The 22,202-nt window shown below is 49.2% G+C and overlaps 1 protein-coding gene across 5 annotated transcripts in view; it reads right to left on the bottom strand.

Moving 5' to 3' along the window:
* The window catches only part of GRM7 (glutamate metabotropic receptor 7), a 226,359-nt gene that overhangs the window by 67,192 nt on the left and 136,965 nt on the right, over positions 1-22,202 (bottom strand). For all 5 annotated transcript variants that reach the window (XM_051788655.1, XM_051788651.1, XM_051788652.1 and 2 more), the window contains exons 5-6: positions 8,616-8,756; positions 1,645-1,845 (exon numbers count right to left, since the gene is read on the bottom strand). In XM_051788655.1, the coding sequence (XP_051644615.1) occupies positions 1,645-1,845; positions 8,616-8,756 (342 nt within the window). The remainder of the gene's footprint in view (positions 1-1,644; positions 1,846-8,615; positions 8,757-22,202) is intronic.

The following is a 22,202-nucleotide window of genomic DNA, read 5'->3' on the forward strand; positions in this document are numbered from 1 at the left end:
TCATTCATCTCCAAACTTGCTCCTGGCTGTAGTTAACATCCCTTCAAGGAAAGGAATTAAAATCTCCTCATGTTCACCTTGCTCTTTATAAGATGATTTATACAGGAATGAAAAATATCCTTGGCACAACAGACCAAGCTTGACCACAGAATAGCATCTGTGTTCCCCCCTTTAAAGCTCTCGGGTTCTATTGGCTCTGTGTGGGTTTTGTTAAGTTTATTAATAAAAATATTTATTAGGAGATGGTGGGAGGGGAGGTCTGGCTGTGATGCCCAACGAGGGCGTGCAGCTTATGCAAACCCTCCTCCCCAGGCAGCAGCAGCCCTGCCTCCCACACTTCAAAAGGATATTTTTCTCAGTACTTTCCTAAATCTGTTTTAAATATGGATTTGGAGGTCTACCTTCTGGCTCCTGGTTAAATCTCAGCTCTCTATCTCCTGCAGAGCCAGAGTGAGAGCAGCCAGACCTCCTGGGAAGTCCATTAGCAGGTTTATGAAGGAGAAATACCATTCCCTGCTGGAAACGACCCGCTCCGGGGCCTCGGAGCTGGTGGCAAGTGGGTGTTCGTTAATGAAACTAATAAAATTACAGGAAAACATACAGAGGCAAGGAAACTGTGTTAATATTTAGGCCTGATTTATACAGTACAATGCAGGGGAAGTACATGACAGCCCGTTGTGCTGCCTGGAACAGGGGGTTGGTGCTGCAACCAGCATGGCCACTCCTGGGCAGCACAGGGGGATAAAGTGATAAGGGAGGAAGAGGTAAAGTGCTGTCAGGATGGCTCATCTCCTCTGAAATCTTACTAGAGCAATGAAGGCTGGAGTAACTACTCTGTTCACTCACACAGTTCTAGCTTCCCAGGTGGACCTGGCTTCCCTTCAGCTCTGCTCTGCCCTCCCCTGAGCACACACCTAAGGTGGGCTTTGGGTACCAGGATTTCAGCCAGTTAATTTTCTCCATGTACAGGAAACAGTGGAAAGACAACAAACTGACGTGTGATGGTAACAACCTTCTACGGCTTCAGGAACCACACTGAGCCAGAGACAAGCTCAGGCTTTTCCCCAGTGATTCCTCCCGTTGGAAATCAGGCTTCTGGAAGGAGTGCTAAACCAGCAGCAGCCATTCTTGTCTCTGGGCAGCAGCAGCCTTATTGCCTTGGCTAAAACATGGTATTTTCAAACAGATGCTAAACAAACATGGTCTCGTGCCACGACAGTAAAAAAGCCTTGATTTGGGTTGAACACAAAAACACACGACGTGGAATGAACTGAGGAGGCCGTGGGGGTCAGGGTGGCTGTGGGGTCGGGGCGGCTGTGGGGTCAGGGCGGCTGTGGGGTCAGGGTGGCTGTAGGGTCAGGGTGGCTGTGGGGTCGGGGTGGCAGTGGGGTCGGGGTGGCAGTGGGTTTGGGGTGGCTGTGGGTTCATGGTGGCAGTGGGTTCGTGGTGGCAGTGGGTTTGGAGTGGCTGTGGGTTTGGGGTGGCTGTGGGGTCGGGGTGGCAGTGGGTTCATGGTGGCAGTGGGTTCGTGGTGGCAGTGGGTTTGGAGTGGCTGTGGGTTCGTGGTGGCAGTGGGCTCTGGTCTCACGGGCAGTGTGTTCGGCGGGCAGAGGCCCCGGTGGGTGTGAGGGGCTCCGTGCTCACCGTTGAAGTTCACGCTGCGGATGTACTTGAGCAGCTTCTTGCCCCCCGCGTGCTCCATGTCGGGGCAGAGCCCGGCGCCGTCGGCGCACAGGTCGCGGCTCATGTGGTGCAGGGCGTGGGCCATGGCGTACACGGCGTCGATGACAAACTGCACCTTCCCCTCCTGCTCGTACGGGGAGTCCTTCCCGATGCGCTCCTGCCCTGGGGACACACGGACACAGTGAGGAGCACTGCCCGCCCCAGAGCAAACACCCAACCCTCCAGGAGCACACTGAAACTGCCTTTAATCGATACAATAAAACGTTCTGAGTTAGGGCTTTACTAATCAAAACATAAACAAACCTCTTTGATTGCTGCCAGAACCATTGACACCTCTTGAAAGTTGTTCTACATAATCCAGACAAACAAATCCTGCCATGATCACCAACTTGAAGCCCTAATCTACAGGGACCACCTTAGAGAGAGAAAGCTCCAGGCTCTGAAAATTCCCGAACCCTGGCTTTGAAATGGGAAAATATTTAAAATAAGCACAGCTGGTATTTAAAGTCTGATGTTTTGTTCTGCTGCAAATCCCAGACTCTAATTGAAAGTTGGAGCCAGATTGAGGGAATAAAGTGTCACTTCAGAGATGCCACCAAAGGGGTGCTCTGGGGAATCGAGGAACGCGAGGGCATTAACAGCACCTCGGGAAGCTCTGAGTGTTGGCATCAACTATCACCCTCTGCTCCCTGGCCTGCAGAGCCTGAAATGTCCTGCAGAACCCACTGACTGCCTCTACAATATTTTAGCAGGAGAGCCCTCAAGGAATCCAGGAGTTAATGCCAGCCCAGGCACAGCGGGGGAAGCAGCGCTGGGGAAGGGTGGAAATCATTCCTTGGGTGTGCAGGAACCACAAACCCTGGGAGCTGCTCAGCCCACGGGGCAAGGCATGAGAAACTGAGAGCAGGGAGGGGTTCTGTACATGGAAAATCAGAACTTCAATCACACACAGGCTGAAGAGCTCCAGAACAGTGACAAAATAAGTGAATCCAAATATCCGAAGTGGAAGGCTCGGGCCTTAACCATTCTCCCACCCTCAGGCTCAGGATGGAGGTGTAGCCTGGTGATGTGGCCTTAGCCCAAGGCATTGAAGTGGCCTTCCTGCCTTTCTGGTGCCCTGAACAGGTGACTGGGTGCTCTGCAATCAGGCAGCAAACCAAACAGTGTTTCCAGAGCTCGCAGCGACACACCCCGGGCTGAGAACGGGGAATCTTTGATTCATTTCCTTTCCCCCCAAATTGCCCACTGACTCCCTGCTGCTCCTTGTCCAAGTAACACCTGCTGGATGCAGCCTGTGCAGCTGCAAACTGTGATCACACTGACCCATCTCACCAGGGATTCATGGAATGGAACTGCTGCTGGGGAGTGGCCTGAGCTGCAGCCACGAGGCACCACAAGTACAAGCTATTATTTTCCAAGGGTGGCAACACCACATCCCATGTTCTACCTGCATTATCCCACTTTTCTAACCTCACATGGGTCTTCCTGCAGTACCTACAGGGCTGGGAGCTGCCAGGAGCTCCAAGGAACCAGACCTTGGAATCATCCCTTGCAAATATTTCAGACGTTCAATCAAAGTAAATGTTCCAAAGTGTTGGAGTGGCAAAAATTCCTTTGTTAATACCCTTAATTAGAAACAGGATTGAGTGAATTTAAATTAGCTGATACCAATGAGGAAAGGAAATCAAGCTGTTAATGACGGTGAGAACTAATGATTTAATAGAGGCAAGAAGTCCATTTTCCTGCTGCTGCTCAACTGGCAGGTTTGGATCTCTCCCTCCTGCTCTAACCAACAGCAGCTTTACCAGCCCCACCACCTTCCCTCCCAGCAGAGCAGGGTCTGCAATAACCCCCCAGCAGGGACAGCCCAGGGGTGCTGTCCTGGCTCAGCCCCCAGGCTGGATCATTCTCCACCCAGCCTGTGAGCAAAGGCTTCCAGTTTTGTTTTCAGCTCGCGAGAAAAAGGCAGAGTCCCAAAAAAATCCCTTTTTTTTCTTCTTTGAGTGAAGAGGCAGCAGACTAGAATTCCAAATAAGCACAGAGAGAGAAGAACAGAAATTCTACAAACACGAAGAATCATGGAGTTGGTGAGGTTGGAAAAGCCCTGTAAGATCACCAAGTCCAACTGTGTCCCCAGCACTGCCAAGGCCAGCACTGAACCAGATGTCCAAATATATCCACAAAAGAGATTTACTTGAATACAAGCAAAGAGACACCCCCCTATATGAACATCAATAATTATCTACATTTCCTTCTTCCTGGGTTCCCTCTGTATTCACCAAACTGCACCCCTGATGTCTGAGCTGCTCAACCTACAGGAGAGCTGGAGAAGGACTTTGGACAAGGGCCTGCAGTGACAGGACAAGGGGCAATGGTGTAAACTGGCAGAGATTAGGTTTAAATTAGATATTAGGAAGAAATTGCTCCCTGTGAGGGTGGGGAGGCCCTGGCACAGGTTGGGCAGAGAAGCTGTGGCTGCCCCATCCCTGGGAGTGCCTAAGGCCAGGTTGGAGCACCCTGGGCTGGTGGAAGGTGTCCCTGCCCATGGCAGGGGGTGGCACTGGATGGGCTTTGAGGTCCCTTCCAACCCAACCATTCTGGGATTCCATGATTGTGGTTGAAAGACTCTTTACCAAAACCCCTAGGTTTTAAATCTCAGCTACTCTGGAAACACCAAAATCCTGCAAATAATTCAGCAGAAAGAGCAAGTTTCCAGACTGTGAAGTTCCACAAGTCCTTTTCATTATTTCACTCCCCTCTCATTGATTACAGAATTTACCACATTTTCAAGCCCTGACAAGGAAAATGCTTTTAAGTGGTTTCAGCCCAGCTCTGTAACCAAATTAGCAATGCACCAGGAGTGGGTGCCAGGGGAAGTGGAGCTGGGACTGAAATGCTGCACACAAACAATACTGATAAGGCAGAGCATGTTCCAGAAGCACAGCTGGCCAAACACACAGCAGGAAGAAAAGCCTTAGCAGTGAAATATCCGAGAGGAACCTGAGCAAAACCCACTTAAAGAAACCCAAGAGCAATGTAACAGTGTCCAAGTATGAAAATTTAAAATCTTAATGGAATTTCCACGAACAACAACAGTTTCCTGTGCTGAAACAGCCATTTAGTTGAGTATTAAACATCCAGAATTGTGCACAATAAATCCAGGTGTGGAGTCAAATGCAGCTGCTCATCCAAAAACATGCGTGAATTCATACAATTGGGAATGTGCTGTCTTTCACCCAAACACGGGCTGAGTTACCTTTCAAAGACATTTTGTTGCAATTACAAGTTTAACCCAAATCTGAACTTGCAAAGAACCCACAAAGCAAATGCCATGTTTTACATATGTCAAATAGTCTTCAGATTATATAAAAAGAATTCAAAGTATCCCAGTTAAAGGGCCTGAGCAGAGTGTTCCCTCTAGTTTGTATCAACCTACCACTGTAGCAACTAGTGAGCAAAACAGGCCCAATGTCCATTTTCAGGCGGGGACAAACCAAAGTGATGGGCACAATTTTAACTCCAACTTCAACATTATTGTGGGAAATATTTCCCCCTCTTAGGCTGAGCTGAAGAAGCTTAAGCAGAAAGTTTTCCACAGGCTTCAGGAATAGCCCCTGTATAATGAGAGTATAGAAATTCAATTATTAATTATTCCTGGAAGAGAAGGAAAGTTGCCAAAGCCATTAACTTCCTACAGACAAAAGCAGCAGGGGTGGTGCTGTGAGTGCTTCCTGGCAAAGGGGCAGGAGTGAAACCCCAGCACAGACAGGTCAGGACACTGGGGGGGTCTCAGGGAGTGAAACTCAGTGCAAGAGAAGAACCAATTGATGAACTCGGGTGCTGGGTGCATCAAGAAACCACGGGACCCTCCGTGCTGCCAGAAGACATCAAAAGCATGGAAAGTAAATATAAACCCCATTTGCACCATCTTCTGCTCTTTTTACATGCTCCTGGTTGTTTTTTTTTCTTGGCTTTTTTTAACTTGGAGATCTCCAGGAGCCACACAACAGCATTATTTCCTTCAGCAGCGAAGCAGCTGACACCTGCACACAACGTGGTTTCAAGAGAGCTGCTGTCCCATGGTTGGAAATGGAGTAGCTTGGGATGTCAGGAGAAGGATCAAACACAACAGCAATTTATTGACATGAGCATCTTCTGCTTCCAAAGGACCTATTTGAAGGTGATGACAAATAATGTAACTCCCTTCCTACTCGAGTCTCAAGTGCTCATCATCCTGATTCCCGAGAGACGGAGCAGCCGGGGCCCTGCTGCATCTTCACAAGAGAAAGACACTGCAACAACAAGAGGGAAAAAAAGGCCCAAATCCAGAGTGGTGAGAACACAGAGAGAGGGAACTCCTCTTGTCCCATCTCCTTCAGATGACAGAAGTGAAATGCAGGTTTGAGAACTCCTGGTCACATCTCCTGCGTCTCCACGAAGGCGACACTCGACGCCTCCCAGTGCGGGAGAGCAGCGGACACATCGCTCTTCACCCTCCACGTGCCTCCTGCAGCTGATCTGTGTGGACTCATTGTTGTGATCACATGCCATAGGGGACGTGTTATGATGAATAAATCGTATCGCCAGGACAATTTTTGTGGCATATAATGTGCCCAGACAGACATCAAAATCTCACCCCGTCGGTGCTCACACGAGAGGAATTCAGACACCGGTGCAGTTTCTGAAGGATTAAACACATTTTCAAAGGGTCTCACACAATAGTGCTTCTGGGAACCTGGTGATAGTCATCATTAAGAGAAGATTTAATTTAAAGATTGTGGAACGCTCACAGTTTCAAACAGGCAGAGATTATAAGTTGGAATTCAGCAGCTGGTTAAGTGCTGACAGAAAAATATCTGCTCTTCATCCATCTCCATCTCCAGAGTGTTCAGCACCATCACAAACCTGGTGCCTCTGAACACAGACACGTCCACGGTGCCACAGGTACAATTCTCAGTCTCTGACTGAGTGCCCACATCTGCCTTTGAGAACAGCACCCAAACCTCCTCCAGGGCAGAGCCTGGGCAGCTGCTCGTGGACTCTACAGCCCCACTCTGCTCGTGGCACTACAGCCCCACCAGGAGTTCCTGCAGCCAGGGCTCTACAAACATGATCACAGCTACTCCTTGGTGCTCACTCCTGGTACAGGCACTGCACACACAGGAGGGGTAAAGTCTGAAGGCTTCTCCAAATAAGCTCTTTATGTGGAAGTAGCTGAGAACCAGAGCTTGAGGACAACTAACAATATGCCAGAGTAAATATTGTAATTTCAAGGAGCAGAGCAAAACAATGAGGCCTCTTTGCAACTAATCCCTGTATCGTCATGTGACAAAGAACTCCAGGATCCAACACCAGCCCTGCAGTGACAGAGCCCACCCGGCCCAGCCCCAGCCAGATCACCTCATTACACACAAAAGCCTTTATCTCAACACCATCAACCTGATCCCCTGGGATTTTCTGGAGAAAAGCAGATGAACCTTCAAGTTTCTACTTGAGAACAGTGAGAACACTTGGGTGTGGAGGTGAGCTCTGACCCCTGCCCGGGCTCAGGAGCTCTGCTGCTGTCAGAGCTGAGGCCCGGAGCTGCACCTTGCTGCAGTGCAAAGCACCAATCAGATCCCAAAATAATGATGGCCATCAGTCATAATATCATCCCAGCAGTGGGACATTCTGACTCTCACACTGCCAATATCACTCACAGTTAATGCTTTTTCTGATGCCCAATTTCCTTCAGTTTGGAGAGGAGGGAAGGGAGGTGTCAGGGCTTGCCCTTTGGGACAATATCGAGCTCTAATGCAGCCTTTCAGCTCGACAGGGTAAGCTGGTCACCAAAACCAGATGTTTGTGCCCAAAATACACTGAGGGAAAGAAGAACAACATTTACAGCCACATCAGACAACAGGGTCTGTGAGCAACTGTAATGAACCATGGCACGAACAGAAAGGGGCATCAGGCACTTCCAGAAATCTTCCTAAAGATCTTGGAGCAATGTAGTCAAATTCCAGCCTTCTGGGGAGACTCCAAATGCCAAATTTAAGAGCAGGGTGTTCCCAGTGGGAGCTGCACTGTTTGTGTGCTCGACACTCCCACTCCCCCCGGGAGCTGGAACCAAAAGCAGATGAGATGAAGGATGGGGAGTTACCATCAATTTTCAATCAAAGTAAAACAAATCCTCCTATGAACTGATTCCCTTTGATCAAAATTCAAGGCAATCATTTAACATAACACATTTCAAGTGCTGCCGTGAGGAATTCAAAGGAGAGGGAAGGAAAGGGCCGGGCAGGGCACCCGTCTGGCAGCACCACTGGCTGTGCCCTGGGTGTCACAGGAGGGACCTTCTGCCCAAAGCTTCTCCACACATTTCAGTCATAGAAACATGGAATCCTGGAATGGTTTGGGTTGGAAGAGACCTTAAAACCATCTCATTCCAACCCTCCTGCCATGGGCAGGGACACCTTCCACCAGCCCAGGTTGCTCCAAGCCCCGTCCAGCCTGGCCTTGGACACTCCCAGGGATCCAGGGGCAGCCACAGCTTCTCTGGGCAACCTGTGCCAGGGCCTCACCACCCTCACAGCCAGGAAATTCCTCCTAAATTGTTGTGAAAGATTCTCCATCTAAAACAAACTAACAAAACACCCTCCAGCCACTCTGAACTCAAACAAAAGTACTTCTGGGTCCCATGGAAAACATTCCTTTTCCTGCTGGATGGACAGTCTGAAACAGGAAAAAATAAAAGAATGTAAGGTTTGACTCTTTCCATCTACTTCTCTTGTAGCCTCTATTTCTCTGTAAGGCTGATACTGCTGTTCCAGTTTCTCTACAACCTACAAAAAAACAATTTATTTTCCCCTCCCTCCCCAGCCAAGCCTCCTTCCTCCAGTTATTGCACTGCTGCCCACCCTGCAGCACGAGGAGGGGAAGGGACGAGTTACCTGTGCATTTCCTGTCCGTGTCTTCCTTCTTTGAGCCAGTGATGGTCAACTTGCAGTTGAAGTTCTCCTCCCAGTACTCTGCAAACCAGACGTTCCTCCTGTTGTTCTCCAGGGTGCGGGAGGTAAAATAGGCATCGAACCCTGGGGAAGGAGAGAGGGGAGAGCTCAGGTTTGGCTCGGGCTGCAGCCTGAAAAACAAACCCTCTGGCTGTATCTCGCTCAACACCCAGCACGTGCCACGTCTCTGTCCACGTGAGAGGGCCCTGGAGAGAAAGAAAATCCACTGAGCATGTTCTTATCAGCTGCATCTTGCAGGGAAGTTACTCTGTTTCTGACTGCCAGGTACAAAACTGGGTAAGATAAATGTGAAACAAGATTAATATAGATAAGAGTTATAAGGAAAAAAGCATGGAATAGATACACACCAATGAGGAAGGAAAATAAATCATATGGTGCAGCTGTGCCTCTCTATCGCATCATCATAGGGGTCCTTTGGGGTTTGCAGTCAGAAATGGCTGTAAATGCATATTCCATTGAAAGAGGGAAGAAGTTCCTGCTACTGTAGTCAATGACTTCCCTCAGTGCCATAGGTGGGCAGAGTGACACAAGCTGGCACAGCACACGATGGAACTGAGCCGGAGGAAAACCATCTGGCATCAGTAAATGAGCACAGCACTCCTCCCCTGGGCATAAAAATAGACAGCACAAACCCAGATGTTTTAAAAGGGGAAAGGGGATCCAGAACGGGGTCAATCCATCTCCTCCTGTCAGCTTTGTGTGCCACTGACCCAACCATAACATGTATTTTCCTAATGCTGAGTCTGCTGTTCACCAATCACATCCCAACCTACCTCATCTCCCAAAATCAAACCGGGAAAATCAGTACCAGGGCCTTCCAGTAACTGGCTGAAAGCAAATTAACGTTTTACCTGCAGCCTCCATAGTAAATGATACAGTTTATTAAATCAAAAGTAGGGCTCTTCCAACCCAAACCAGTCTGTCATTCCATGATCACCATTTCTTGGATAAAATATCCTAAGGAAAATATTCATGGTCAGATGGGTCAGAAGAACATTTGGAAAATCACCAGGTTTTAAGAGCATACAACCTAAACCTTTTTTTTTCCTGCAAACCTGTGTGTAATAGTTTTACTCATAATTAAACAAGCATTTCAAAGGGATATTCAGTCATAAGATCTACAACATACAAATGGCTCAGAAAGAGAAACAGGGAACCTTTCCCATGTGCCAAAGCCACTGACCTCTGGGAAAAGGGCTCTATAACTTAATAAGGTAAAATCAATGAGTCTTGATAAAACTGTAATAAAATTCCATATGAATTACTCTAAGCCTTTACAGATTTAATAACAAATAACAACATTCCCATTGATTGCTTTAATGATCCCTCTGCATTCACAAGGAGGAATATGGATCCTACTACAGAGGGAACAGGTTTTACCATTATTTCCTATTGATCAGGACAAGGAGATGAGTGAGTGACAATGGGACAGTTCAGAGCTGGACAAATTTCTGTGAATTCCTCCCTGTGTGGGAATACTGTGCCCCCTCCACCCTGGCTGTGCTGCAGGTCCCAGCACTGCTGCTCCCACAGAGCCAAGGTCCTGGGAAGAACTCCAAAGGCATCCCCTTGGTGAACTGCCCTCCTTCCCAACATCTTAGGGCCAAGAATCCCAGACTGGTTTGGGTTGGGAGGGACCTTAAAGCCCATCCAGTGCCACCCCCTGCCACGGGCAGGGACACCTTCCACCAGCCCAGGTTGCTCCAAGCCCCGTCCAACCTGGCAGCCTTGGACACTCCCAGGGATGGGGCAGCCCCAGCCCTGAAACCCCTCCCCAGGCAGGACTATTCCTACACCTCCCACAGTCCTGCAAACACCAGTGGTCCCGTCTGTGCCCGTGGGTTTGAGGCAGAGGAACACCTCAAATGCATCTCTAATTTTAGATATCTTTTGGAAAGAACATGATTCATAAACACTCAGGTTGCAACACAGGCAAACGTTCTCTGCAGCAACAACTGACTTAAGGCTGTTCTTAATCTTAATCTTTCTGAACTGAAGACATTAAGACAAGTTACACACAGAGTGCTAAATATCAGAGTTCTGGGTTCAGAGTCTCACAGGGAATTAGATGACCCAGCCAAAAAATCTGGATGCTTTAATGCAAAAGTAGGAATAATCTCTTCTTACCCCTGTACACGGCCAAGTATTTCACTGGTGTGACAAGATTTACTGATTCCCCAATGTTCTCCATATTTCATACTTTAGCAAATTACTTTTTCAGCAAATACATCTAAGAGATATAGATAGTTCTTTTATGAGATTTTCCAAATTAAAATGAATCTCTTATTACTTCAAATCACCATGATTTGATTAAATCATTATTTTTACACATAGAGAGATGATACTGCCTAATGGGTTCATTTATCTCCCACCACAGGATAAATATGTACATGAGCTCCATAGTGATGAAAGAGACTGAAAGGAAAAAAAAAGGAGGAGCATGGAGGGGGGAGAAGGGGAAAGGGCCCCGATCCCAAGCCCTGGGGAGGGGCTGGGGAAGTCCAGGCAAGGGACAAGTGCTCTTGGTTGGTTTCCCACTATCTCAGGGGGTGCCATCCCCTTTGGTCAGGACAGGAGGGATCAGCAGTGCTTAAGGGATTGAAAACAGAAATTCCTGGGGGGAGATGGGAATGCCTCACCCCCAGCTGGCTGGAGTCAGGTCACATTTGGTGACCTTGGACTTCAAGGGCTCAGAGGTTACTTAACAAGGAAAATCATTAAGCTTAATTAAACCACAAAATGACTGACCTGCTGCATTTCTCACGTGCCTCAAGTGTTTTCATTCTCAGCCCAGGTGAGAGCAAATACAACATATTGACCCAACTTCACATGAGCAGGGATTTGATCAGTTTATGATATTTTTATTCTTCTATTTGTCCAAGGATGTCCACACTAAAAACTGCCAGTTTTTAGTTATCCAGATAGCAAACCATCGCTTCCTGCAATTATTGATACCAAATGAGTTGACAGCAGCTCCTCAAACACTTTTCCAATTTTCCCAGCATTTAACCCAAAACAGTTTCATTTACTGGCATTAAATCTGAGATAAAAGCATTATGTTTGAATGGTAGGATCAATTTTAAGACAGCAAGTCTGTTTGCAGATTATATGGTGTTGCCCAAGCCACACACTACAGGGTGTTATGGAGCCATTAAGACAATACACAGATATTTTCTTGACCTTCTTACTCAGCAAAAAAACCATTATACAAATGATTTTATTAACTCCCATCGTGCCATAAAAGTGCTTTGCAGTTGTTTTCTTTTCTTAACAATTGCTGGTTATAACTGTGAAAAAGGGTATTTGAGTTGCTGTCACATTTGACTTTTTATATCCATGACATAAATCATATACAGAGGAAATTCCACTTGCCACACTTTGGACAAATCTGAGATTTGAAGCTCTAAAGCTTCTATTAGGGAAGTGGATATATATTGGCTAAGTATCATCGTTATCACTTTTATAAAATTATACAGCTGCCACAGCAATGGGATCATGACCCAGGTGGTGTCTGAGGCAGTGCTCTCATAGAAAGGTTAATATACAACTATATTATTATTCATTATGCTACATTTTATAGCCCTCAGGCACTTCTTGCTCTCGGAGACCTCCCATGTACATCAATATAAACAGCAGAAAGCCCTGAACTGAAAATGAAACCCCTCCTATTTGCTATTTTCATTGCCACCATCCTCAGCTGAGGGTGGGATTCACCTGGACACACACGAGGAGCTCATCCCCATCCCTGAATTCTCACGTGGCCTTCTGGAGGCACCAGGAGCATCCTCCCACCCGAGCAGAGCCTGGTGCTCCAGCCAGGGCAACCCCCCATCTGCTGTGGGAACAACAGGAATGCCAAATCCACGCCAAGAGCATCCAGAGCTTCTTCCCCTGGAGGAGCTGCAGCTCCACAAAGCACTGAGAGTTTTGCCTTTCCAGGCTGACAGGGGGATAATCACCTGGGCTGCTCAGTGCAGACAATGCTCTGTGCTCCCTGAACACTCCACTCGTTCACATGGCTCCTGCTGCAGGAATAATTCCTTAGGAATTGCAGTCTGCAGAGTGCCAGCCAAGGGAGCAACACTGCTCACCAACCCACTGCTGAGAGGGGGAGCTGTGGCTGCTGTGCCCACCACACCAGAGCCAGGCCAAAGAGGAGATTCCAAAATAGACCTGGAGCAGGATGTCTTCACACTCATCCTTTCCTGCTGCCCAGTTACTGGAAATCCGTCTTGTCAGGACCTTATCCATGAAATACTCCTTTTCCTCACACCTGAAGATGAGGGAAAAGCTTTTTATAAAAGCTGCTTATAAAATAACAGAATTTGTGGCTTCCCCACCCCTGGAAGTGCCCAAGGCCAGGGTGGAGGGAGTTTGGAGCAATGTGGGATAGAAGAAAGTGTCCCTGCCCATGGCAGGTGGTTTTTCCAATCCAAGACACACGGTTTCGGTTGGAAGGGACCTCAAAGCCCATCCAGCTCCACCCCCTGCCATGGGCAGGGACACCTTCCACCAGCCCAGGTTGCTCCAAGCCCCGTCCAACCTGGCCTTGGACACTTCCAGGGATGGGGCAGCCACAGCTTCTCTGGGCAACCTGTGCCAGGGCCTCCCCACCCTCCTAGGGAAGGATTTCTTCCTAGTATCCCATCCAAGCCTGCTCTCTGGAAGCCTGAAGCCATTCCCCCTTTCCTGTCTGAGCTGTTATTTCAGTTTTCAGTTGCAATTGGCTGTTTAACCAGATCCCTCTGCCCACATTGATGGCTTCTTCCCATTAGGTTTTTAAGTTCCTACTTCCCACTCTTTTTACCAGAAGCTGCTCCACAGATGGCCTGTTCCATTTTAATAATGCAGAGCAGTAAAATCTGAGGTACAGAAGGTCTAAATGCAGAACATGAGAGTGGTTTTCCTGCCTTCGGCAGCCGACAAAACGCCCGGTGCGTGTCCTGAGAGGCACTTAAACTGCAGGCAGCAACCTGCATAATTCAAACTGAGGGGAAAAATGCAGAGAGCCCTCTATGCTGTAATGCAGCAACTGGAGTCACTCCTGGAGATGCTCAACAGGTTAAAATTATAATAAAGAATTAGAATAAAAGTCAACTGGCACACGGTGAATGTACAGAATAAAGGGAATGGAGATCAGAGCTGCCCGTGGAGGAGAGGCTGTGGCTGTGCCATCCCAGGGATGGATGGGATGGGCAGTGCTGGGTGACCCCCCAGCCCCCCAAAGGTCTCAGCACCCATCCCAGCACAGCCCAGAGGCTCCAGCCCCCTGGGCAGCCCCAGGACAGGGCCCGGGCACCCACAGCGGTGCCACACAACAGGGCACTGTCACCCTCTGGGTCTGAGTGTGCCACCATCACCCTGTGCTGCACTGGCACTCGCCCTGGGGACCAGGGGTGCTCAGCCACTGTCCCACTGTCACACCTGCCCAGCAAACAGGACACAGAAGGAAATCAAAGCCTGTCCTGCTCCTGCTGTGCCCCAGCCCAGCCTGCAGGACTCACCTGCAGGGTCTGTGTGCAATCCCTGCAGTGCACAGAGCTCCTGCTCTCCCCTTGTACATCTGCCTGTGCCTCACTGCAGTGTTTCCATGTCAACAGCAATCACCACACAGCAGAGATAGGGCTGTGCAGCCTGAAGTGTGTGTGCCCCCACAGCCCCACACGGGCACACACAGAGTTCCCTGGTGACATGGGAACCCTGGTGACATGGGAACCCTGGCTGGGGACAGGAACAACCCTGTTCCAAGGCTGTGTCAGGTGGTGGTTCTGTCCTGCACAGACATCCCTTCCCTGCAGGGCAGAGCTGGGCTCAGGGGGAGCCCAGGCTGGGGCTGGCACAGCAGGCACATCCCTGGCACCTCTGGCTGTGCACAGCAGCCATGGCTCAGTCTAAACTGCTGCATACACTGCCAATCTTCTGTTCACATTCCCTAGAGACAGCATTCCCAAGAAAATCATAGAATGGTTCATAGCTCATCCCACTCCACCCCCTGCCATGGGCAGGGACACCTCCCACTGTCCCAGGTTGCTCCAAGACCCGTCCAACCTGGCCTTGGACACTTCCAGGGATGGGACAGCCACAGCTTCTCTGGGCAACCTGTGCCAGGGCCACCCCACCCTGGGGAAAAGTAGAAATTCTTCCTAATTTCTAATTTAAACCTAATCTCTGCCAGTTTACAGCCATTTCCCCTTGTCCAGTCGCTCCAGGCCCTTGTGCAAAGTCCCTCTCAACTCCCCTTTAGGCACTGGAAGGGACTCTAAGGTCTCTCTGGAGCCTTCTTTTCCCCAGACTGAACAGCCCCAGGTCACTCAAAATAGTCCCCAAACCCTCCATCACATCCTTTCCTTTCTTTTTCCCTTAGAAGCTCTAAAAAACATTACTTCCTTGCTATAACTGATTTCTGGACTCTAAGGCAGCTCTAACAACTCCAGAGTGTGCTGAGGGGTGGGACAGGGGCTGTAATTGCTGTTCCCTCCCTCCTCTCAGCACTCCTCAGCTGAGGCTGCTCACACGAGTCCCAGCTCCCCTCCAACTGTGCTCATTAATCACATCAGAGCCCCAGGTACCAGCCAGAACAGCTGCTCAGACTTGTTCAGGAAAAGGGAAGATAAGAGGGGTGATTTCTGAGGCTGGGGGACACAGTCCCATCCCTCAGGCTGTGCTCGAGGCCACGGGGTCAGGCACAGGAACGCCCACATCAGCTCCTCATTGGAATTCCCTGTGTCTTTGGGGAAAGCAAAACACATTTCCAACTTGACTGAAGTATTTTGGGAGCAGAGGATCCTCTAAGCATCCATTCCTCATCCTCTCATCACCACTATTTCTGTTTTGCAGGGCTACCCCAGCCCAGCCCAGCATTCCCTCTGGGATCCTGCCCAGCCCTCAGGACCACCAGGCAGGTCCTGGCTTGGATCCTCTGCTCCTGTCTCCCTGGAAGCCACCCAGCTGCAATCACAGTGCTCAGACACTCAGATCCCATCCCCAAGGAGCAGCACCCGGATTGCCAGGAAGATGAACATCCAAGAGCATGTCCTGGGGGTGCTGGGACAGGGCTGCCCCTGGAGCTGGCCCTGGCACAGTCCCCAACCCCACAGGGCCAGGGCCCTGCAGAGATGCCCTGGGAGAGATGACTGAGGCTGTCTCAATATAAGGAAACTTTTAAATGGCTCTCAAGTTGCAGGATAATTTGTATTCCCCTCTCTTCATACCAACACATTAACCAAATACATTATTTCCATAATGAGGAGATGAACATCTGTGTGGCTTCCCAAAATTTCAAGTGGCAATACTTGAGACAAGTATTCCCTCTTTGGGGACTGACACATCAGCATTTCAAATAACTGCCACGGCTAAAAATATAATTTCAGTTCTAGGGAGGTCAAAGAAAAAACTCAGGTGTGATTTAGATTTTATTTTTTTAACCAAGTACACCAATTTAATTCCATGAATTAAAGTTGCTGTACTATTGTATTGAATTATTTGTACTTGGCCCTGTGTAAGTGAAGGGCTTAATGCAAACTTTACCAGAGTATGGGAAAGATAAATATCTGGAGTAGTGTTATGTTACTGAAAATTACTGTAGGAGAGTTGGGCCTCTGCCCAACTGGGCCATGGCACAGCAGGGCAGCCTCAGCTGATATGGCTTCATTTCTCCTGCTTTTTGTCCAACAAACCCAACAGAATTCCGGGGAAAACGAAAACCCACAACCAACCAACAAACCCCAACCCCATCTGTGCACAGAGAGGTTATTTCACTGCTTAGTTCCTGACTTGAGTGATGGCTGGTGGCAGCTGGGAAGGCTCTAAAGCCATTTCCACACACAACATTCCCATCACACCCCACGGGGGCAGGAATCAACCCCCTCAAGTCCCTCAGCCCCCAGGAGCAGCCACCCCATGGGTTTTGGTTCCCTTGAGCCCAAGGTCTCAACTGTGGTACAGCCCAAACCAGCAGCCCAGGCTGCCCCAAGGCTGTGCCCTGCTCTCTGCCCCGACTTGAGTGGAGTGTGAGAGTGGTCAGAGGCACTGGGACAACTCCTCCAGAGCTCTCCCTTCCCATCCCCTCCCAGCCCTGGGCTCAGGGCAGAGCCTCAGGGCCAGCTGGGCTGTGATCATGGAACAGGGAATTAATGTCAGATGGACAATGTCATGGAACTGAAACACAGCCTGAGCTCCACTTCCAAGGCCTGTTCCCTTCAGCTGCACAGGGTGGGATCTCCCCTGGCAGACACAGAGTTCCTCACCATCCTACAGCAGGAGACAGAAGGTCTGTGTTAATCCCTCCTTACCAGATCAACACCATGGATCTATTGGCTCTGCTGCCCCGTTCTGAGGAACCAGCACATGCCATTCCATGGAGATTTTCCTGACACATTTTCCATCCTTTGTTGTCATGCAGTCAGCCAACAGAACAAAAACACACTCCTGCAGCAGATCTGCAGACCCAGCAGGAGTGAAGTGGGCACTTCAGCATTCATTGTATCATCTTTAAGGAAATTATGTGTATTATTATTATGTGCATTATTGCCTGAACTATTACTTTCAAAAGCCTATAATCAGTCAAGCATCAACAATGCAGACTAGAAGACAAAACCACAAGGAAACAAGCAAGAAAAGCCTTTACAACCTCTGTTCACTGCCTAAAATTAGCACATTTCTCTTTCTGACTGAGCCTGTCTCAGCCAGAGGTGTCAGAACACTCAGTCCCTGTGTGTCTGGGTGTGTGGAGTCCCAGCAGAGGAGAACATGGAGCCTGCAGAGACCTTTCCTGGGATGCTCCAGATGCTCCTGGTGAGAAGCAGGATGGTCATCAACAGTTGCTCATGCAGGACAGCACAGACATCAGAAACACTGCACACTTGCACAGTGGAGGCATTTTTGGTGCACAGTGCAGGCAGATCAATGTGCTCCTTGCAAACATGCCACGATTGGGTTTCACTCTAATAATGATCCCTCAGGCCTAATCCCACAGCCCACCTTTGGAAAGATCTACTCTGGATCTACTTAGAGCTCCCTCTTGGGCCCAAGTTTCTCTCAAACATGAGCAAACATCAAGTGAAACCACCAGTCCTTCTGCTCAAGTGTCATCTTTCATTGCCTGGTTTGCAAGACCTGTGGGCATCCACCAGGCACTGCTCTGGAAATGCTGCAGAACACACTAAACTCCTTCTGCTCTGCCCAGGCAGCACACCAGAGATGAAAAATGAGCTGTTCCATTAGGAACAATCTGTGGTTCTCAGCCCTCCTGCAGAACAGCATTTCTAAAATTAGATATTTGGGACTACTCATGGCTATTTTGACCTAAACCACGAGCAGTTTATTTCCAAAAGCACCTCCTGCATTTTCTTTTTTACATGAAAAATACATGAAATGTACCTGGCAAAAACAAATCCTCTGCCAGCATAGTCCTGGGAATTAGAAAAATGGATAAACCTCTGAAACTATAGTGTCAGAAACACCAGAGATGCAAATCCACAGAAAGAGGAGAGGGGAGCACTTCCCTCTCACTCCATCCCCACCAGAACAGCCCCAGATGAGGCCCTGCTGTGCTGGCAGGTGTAGGATATGATGGACTGTGGGAATATCTCACCACCACCTTCCCTAATTCCCTTCTTCTGCCCCTTGTCCCAGCAGTGACATCCCTCTAGCCCTGTGCTGCCACCTCCTCCCAGCTCCCCACATCCCTGGGATGAGTTTTGGAGGCAAACCCAACTGCAGAGCTGTGCTGGGCACGGTGTCACTGCCAGGGCTGCACTGGGGGTGTGGCAGAAGGTGGCAACATCTCCTCCTGGCTCCTGCTTTCATGCCTAAACAGAATTCCAATCTAAATTCCAATTCTTTTCTGTAACTCTCCCACAGTGACCCAGAACTGGTTCATTCACTGGGGTCTGGTGGGGTCCTGGGAGATTCATCCCTCCCCAGATCCTGGAAATCCTGCCAGCTTTACTAACAAGCAGAGAACAAACTATTATCACAACGGAGATTCTGCACAGAAGCAAAGTCCAACAGCACCAAACACCAGGAATTCCCAAACAGGGAGGCTGTGGGGGAAACAATCACCTGCTGCCTTCACGGGCTTGCTGCCTGTTATCCACGTGGTGCCACCACCCCATGCAAGCCTGGGCTGCCCTTGGCTCTGCTGCCCTGGAAAAATGCTGGGAAGCAGCACATGGCCAACTGCTGGGGGGGGAACAGTGCCTGTGGTGCCCCTCCACAGGCACCCAGCCACCCCTCCTGCCAGGGCAGACCTGCAGGGGAAGGTCTGGAGGGTCCCACCACCCACATCCCCACCAGGAGCTGGCACATGCAGGGAGCAGCTCTCTAAAAACAAAATCCTGCCTCTCTGGCTGGAAATACTCTGCCCAGACACATCCCCCAGACAGCTCCAGTGTCAGACCATCGAGAGGGAAACTGTTCTTGAGAAGATGCAATTCAGGGCATTCCAAAAGGGATGATGCATCTGAAGGGGGCTCAGTGGCTGTGTATTACTCTGGGAATTCTCTCTTCTTGCAGTATCAACCATCCCAGTCTGTGTCTGTGTGTACACGTCTCCCTCTCTCAAAACAACCACCCACACTATCTCCAGTGTCCTCAAATAACAGTTAAACATGAACATCAAAGAGAAAATGGCAAGAGAAGCCCTGGGAGCAATACTCGAAATACAGAACCAGAGGCACACAGGCCACGTGGTGGAGAACAGCTGGTTCCCACAGAGGACCTGGATCCTGGCAAAGCCAGACCTGCTGGAGCTTGATTTCATTTCCAGGGGCCCCAGAGAAAGCTCCTAAATCCTTATTTTACAGCAGTTCTTTATGGTCCAATTTAGAGCTTCCTACCTCATTTCTTTGCTCTGAAGCAGCAGCACCATTTGGTTCAAACCCCATTTGGGACAGAACTCGTGCTAATGCTGGGGGGGTTATGGGCTGTGTCTTGCACTGAGCAGTTGCAGATAATTCTCTTTAGTACTCTGAAAACATCACACCTTCCAACTGTCCAACAAACCCCAAAGGAACTCCAGTATCTGAGCACCACACAGCAGCCAGGGGGGTAACTATTTAACTCATAGAGCCACAGAGTATCCTGAGCTGGGAGGGTGAGTCTCCTGACTCACTGAGGAAGGACTGAGGAAGGACAAACCCCCCAGTGCTGGAGCCCCTCAGCAGGGCAGGGAGGACAATGGGAGAGGTGGGGGGTGCTGAGGAGATGAGAGGAACACTCAGGACAGGTAATGGCAGGAATGGGTAAATTTGGGAGCGCTGGTCCGAGCCCTTTCCCTCAGGACTGGTGTCCCCCCTGGCTCCTGGTGTTCCTGGGCTCTGCTCAGCGAGGCTGCAGCCCCACAGCCTGGCATGAACCAAAGCCCTGGAGCCACATCTTTCCAGCCCACTGACTCTCTCCAGACCACATGCTCATGCCTCAGGGACACAGAAAAAGCTGGAGAACAACAGAGAACTGGAAGAGATGCCGAACCAGGCCGTAAACAAACCAAAGAAATCCAAAATGGACTATTTTCCCAATATTCCTGAGTGATATGAGCCAGCCCTGTGTTGTGCTGAGGGAGGGGGTGGGAGGTGTTGCAGGAAGCACATCACTTCCAGAGCAGCATCCTGGTGAAGGCAGCCCTGGGGAGATGCAGAGCAGTGTGCCCCTGTTCATTAACACTGGATTAAATCCAAACTGTCTCTAACAGAGCACAATGAGCCCCGAGCTCCTTCCCTTTGCTGCGCTGGGATGAGAAGGGAAAACATTTCAGAGCCACTAAACAGTGAGATATCATTGCACAGTGATTTGTCCTTAAATCACTACCCTTCCATGGTTTTTTTCCCGGTTCATCCCACCCAAACAAAAAAGAAGCAAACTGGTTCTTGTTAGAAATAAAACCAGAACATAAAACCAGGATCCCTTTGGAAGACAAACAACTGAAAAATTCAAGGACAGTTACACTGGTTTGCAGCATTCCTGGTTTTTTGAACTGCTGGGCGTGTCCCTGGGCTGGATTGGAGCCATCCCTTAACCTCCAAGCCCAGAGCTCCACAAACTGCAGCCTGGGCCACATCCCCAGCCTGTTGGAATGGAATAATTCATCTTAAACCTACTTGAATCTCACTGTTTAGTTGCATCAGTTCTGAGCTCAGCCTGTAAATAATATTTTTTTCCACATCAGCAAAGCATTTTTCCAACTTTCTAAATAATTAACATCACACACACACACATATATGTATATTAGCCTCTGTATTTTCCTTACAGCTGCTTCTCTCCTTGGTTTCATTTCCCTGGGAGCTGGTGTGTCCATGAAGACAGAGCACAGACACGTAAGAAAGACAAGCAAGACTATTTCAAAAGAAAATTATTGGAGAAAAAAACGGATTTCTGGAAGTGTTCAGTCAGTAGATGAACAGTAACAACATGAACCACAGGGTAACAGCCCAATTTGATAAATTTTGCACAGAAAAGAGGTGTAGGAACAACAGAAGAGGTGAGTAGACAGTAGTTGATTTCCTCACAGTTGAGTTTAAGAGGAAAACGATCTCTAAGACTCAGGACGGGGCTGATGTTTCAGTGCCCTTCTCTCCACGTGAGGACACACCACCACGACCCTCTTTTGCAAGAGTTCAAAGCAGCAAGAACCATAATACAGTACCCTGCTGCCATAATTGTTCTAAAAATAAATACAATCTGCTTTTTTCCCCCTGAAAACATCTCAAACCTTTCAGCTGCCCTGGTACCTGGTTAAACTGGCTATGGAGCATGTTCCCAACTTTCCAGCTCTTTAATGTGCAGCTCCTCTGGCTCCCTGTCTACTGCAATTATGCAAATAAAATGCAACTTTATCCTTCCAGCATAATTACATCACACACAATCAGGCTATATTAAGACTGACTTAAGATGAATGAATTCAGTTCATGTAATGATTTCCTAAATCCCCCCCGTGGGATCATGGCAAAGAAAATTCTGTCCCCAGAGTGACATCAAGTATCAAGACAAATAACTGCAGATCTGGGGCCTGATCCTACAAGAAACCGAGGGCTTTGGGCTCCCTCTGGAGCCAGAGGCTGCTGGGATATTCCCACTGTTAGGAAAACAGGAATGCCAACTGGGAGACATGCAGAAAACTATGGTGTCCACAGTTCAAGAAAGACCAAGAGCTACTGGAGAGGGTCCAGTGGAGGCCACAGGGATGATCTGGGGTCTGGAGTATCTCTCTGATGAGCAGAGACTGCAGGAGCTGGGCCTGGTTGGTCTGGAGAAGAGAAGGCTGAGAGGGGATCCCATCCATCCACACAAACATCTCCAAGGGGTGTAGGGTGGTCCCACTCTGTGTGCAGGGGTGCCCAGGGACAGGATGAGGAGCAATGGCCATGAACTATCACACAGGGAGTTCCACCTCAGGATGCCAGAGCCTGGAACAGCTGCCCAAGGCAGGTGTGGAATCTCCTGCTCTGGAGACATCCCAAACCCATCTGGACACGTCCCTGTGTCACCTGCTCCAGGTGACCCTACCTGGGC

Source organism: Manacus candei, unplaced genomic scaffold (genome assembly GCF_025592945.1).
Source record: "Manacus candei isolate 608988 ecotype Guabito, Panama unplaced genomic scaffold, ASM2559294v1 h1tg000025l, whole genome shotgun sequence".
In the NCBI taxonomy this organism is placed as follows: Eukaryota; Metazoa; Chordata; class Aves; order Passeriformes; family Pipridae; genus Manacus; species Manacus candei.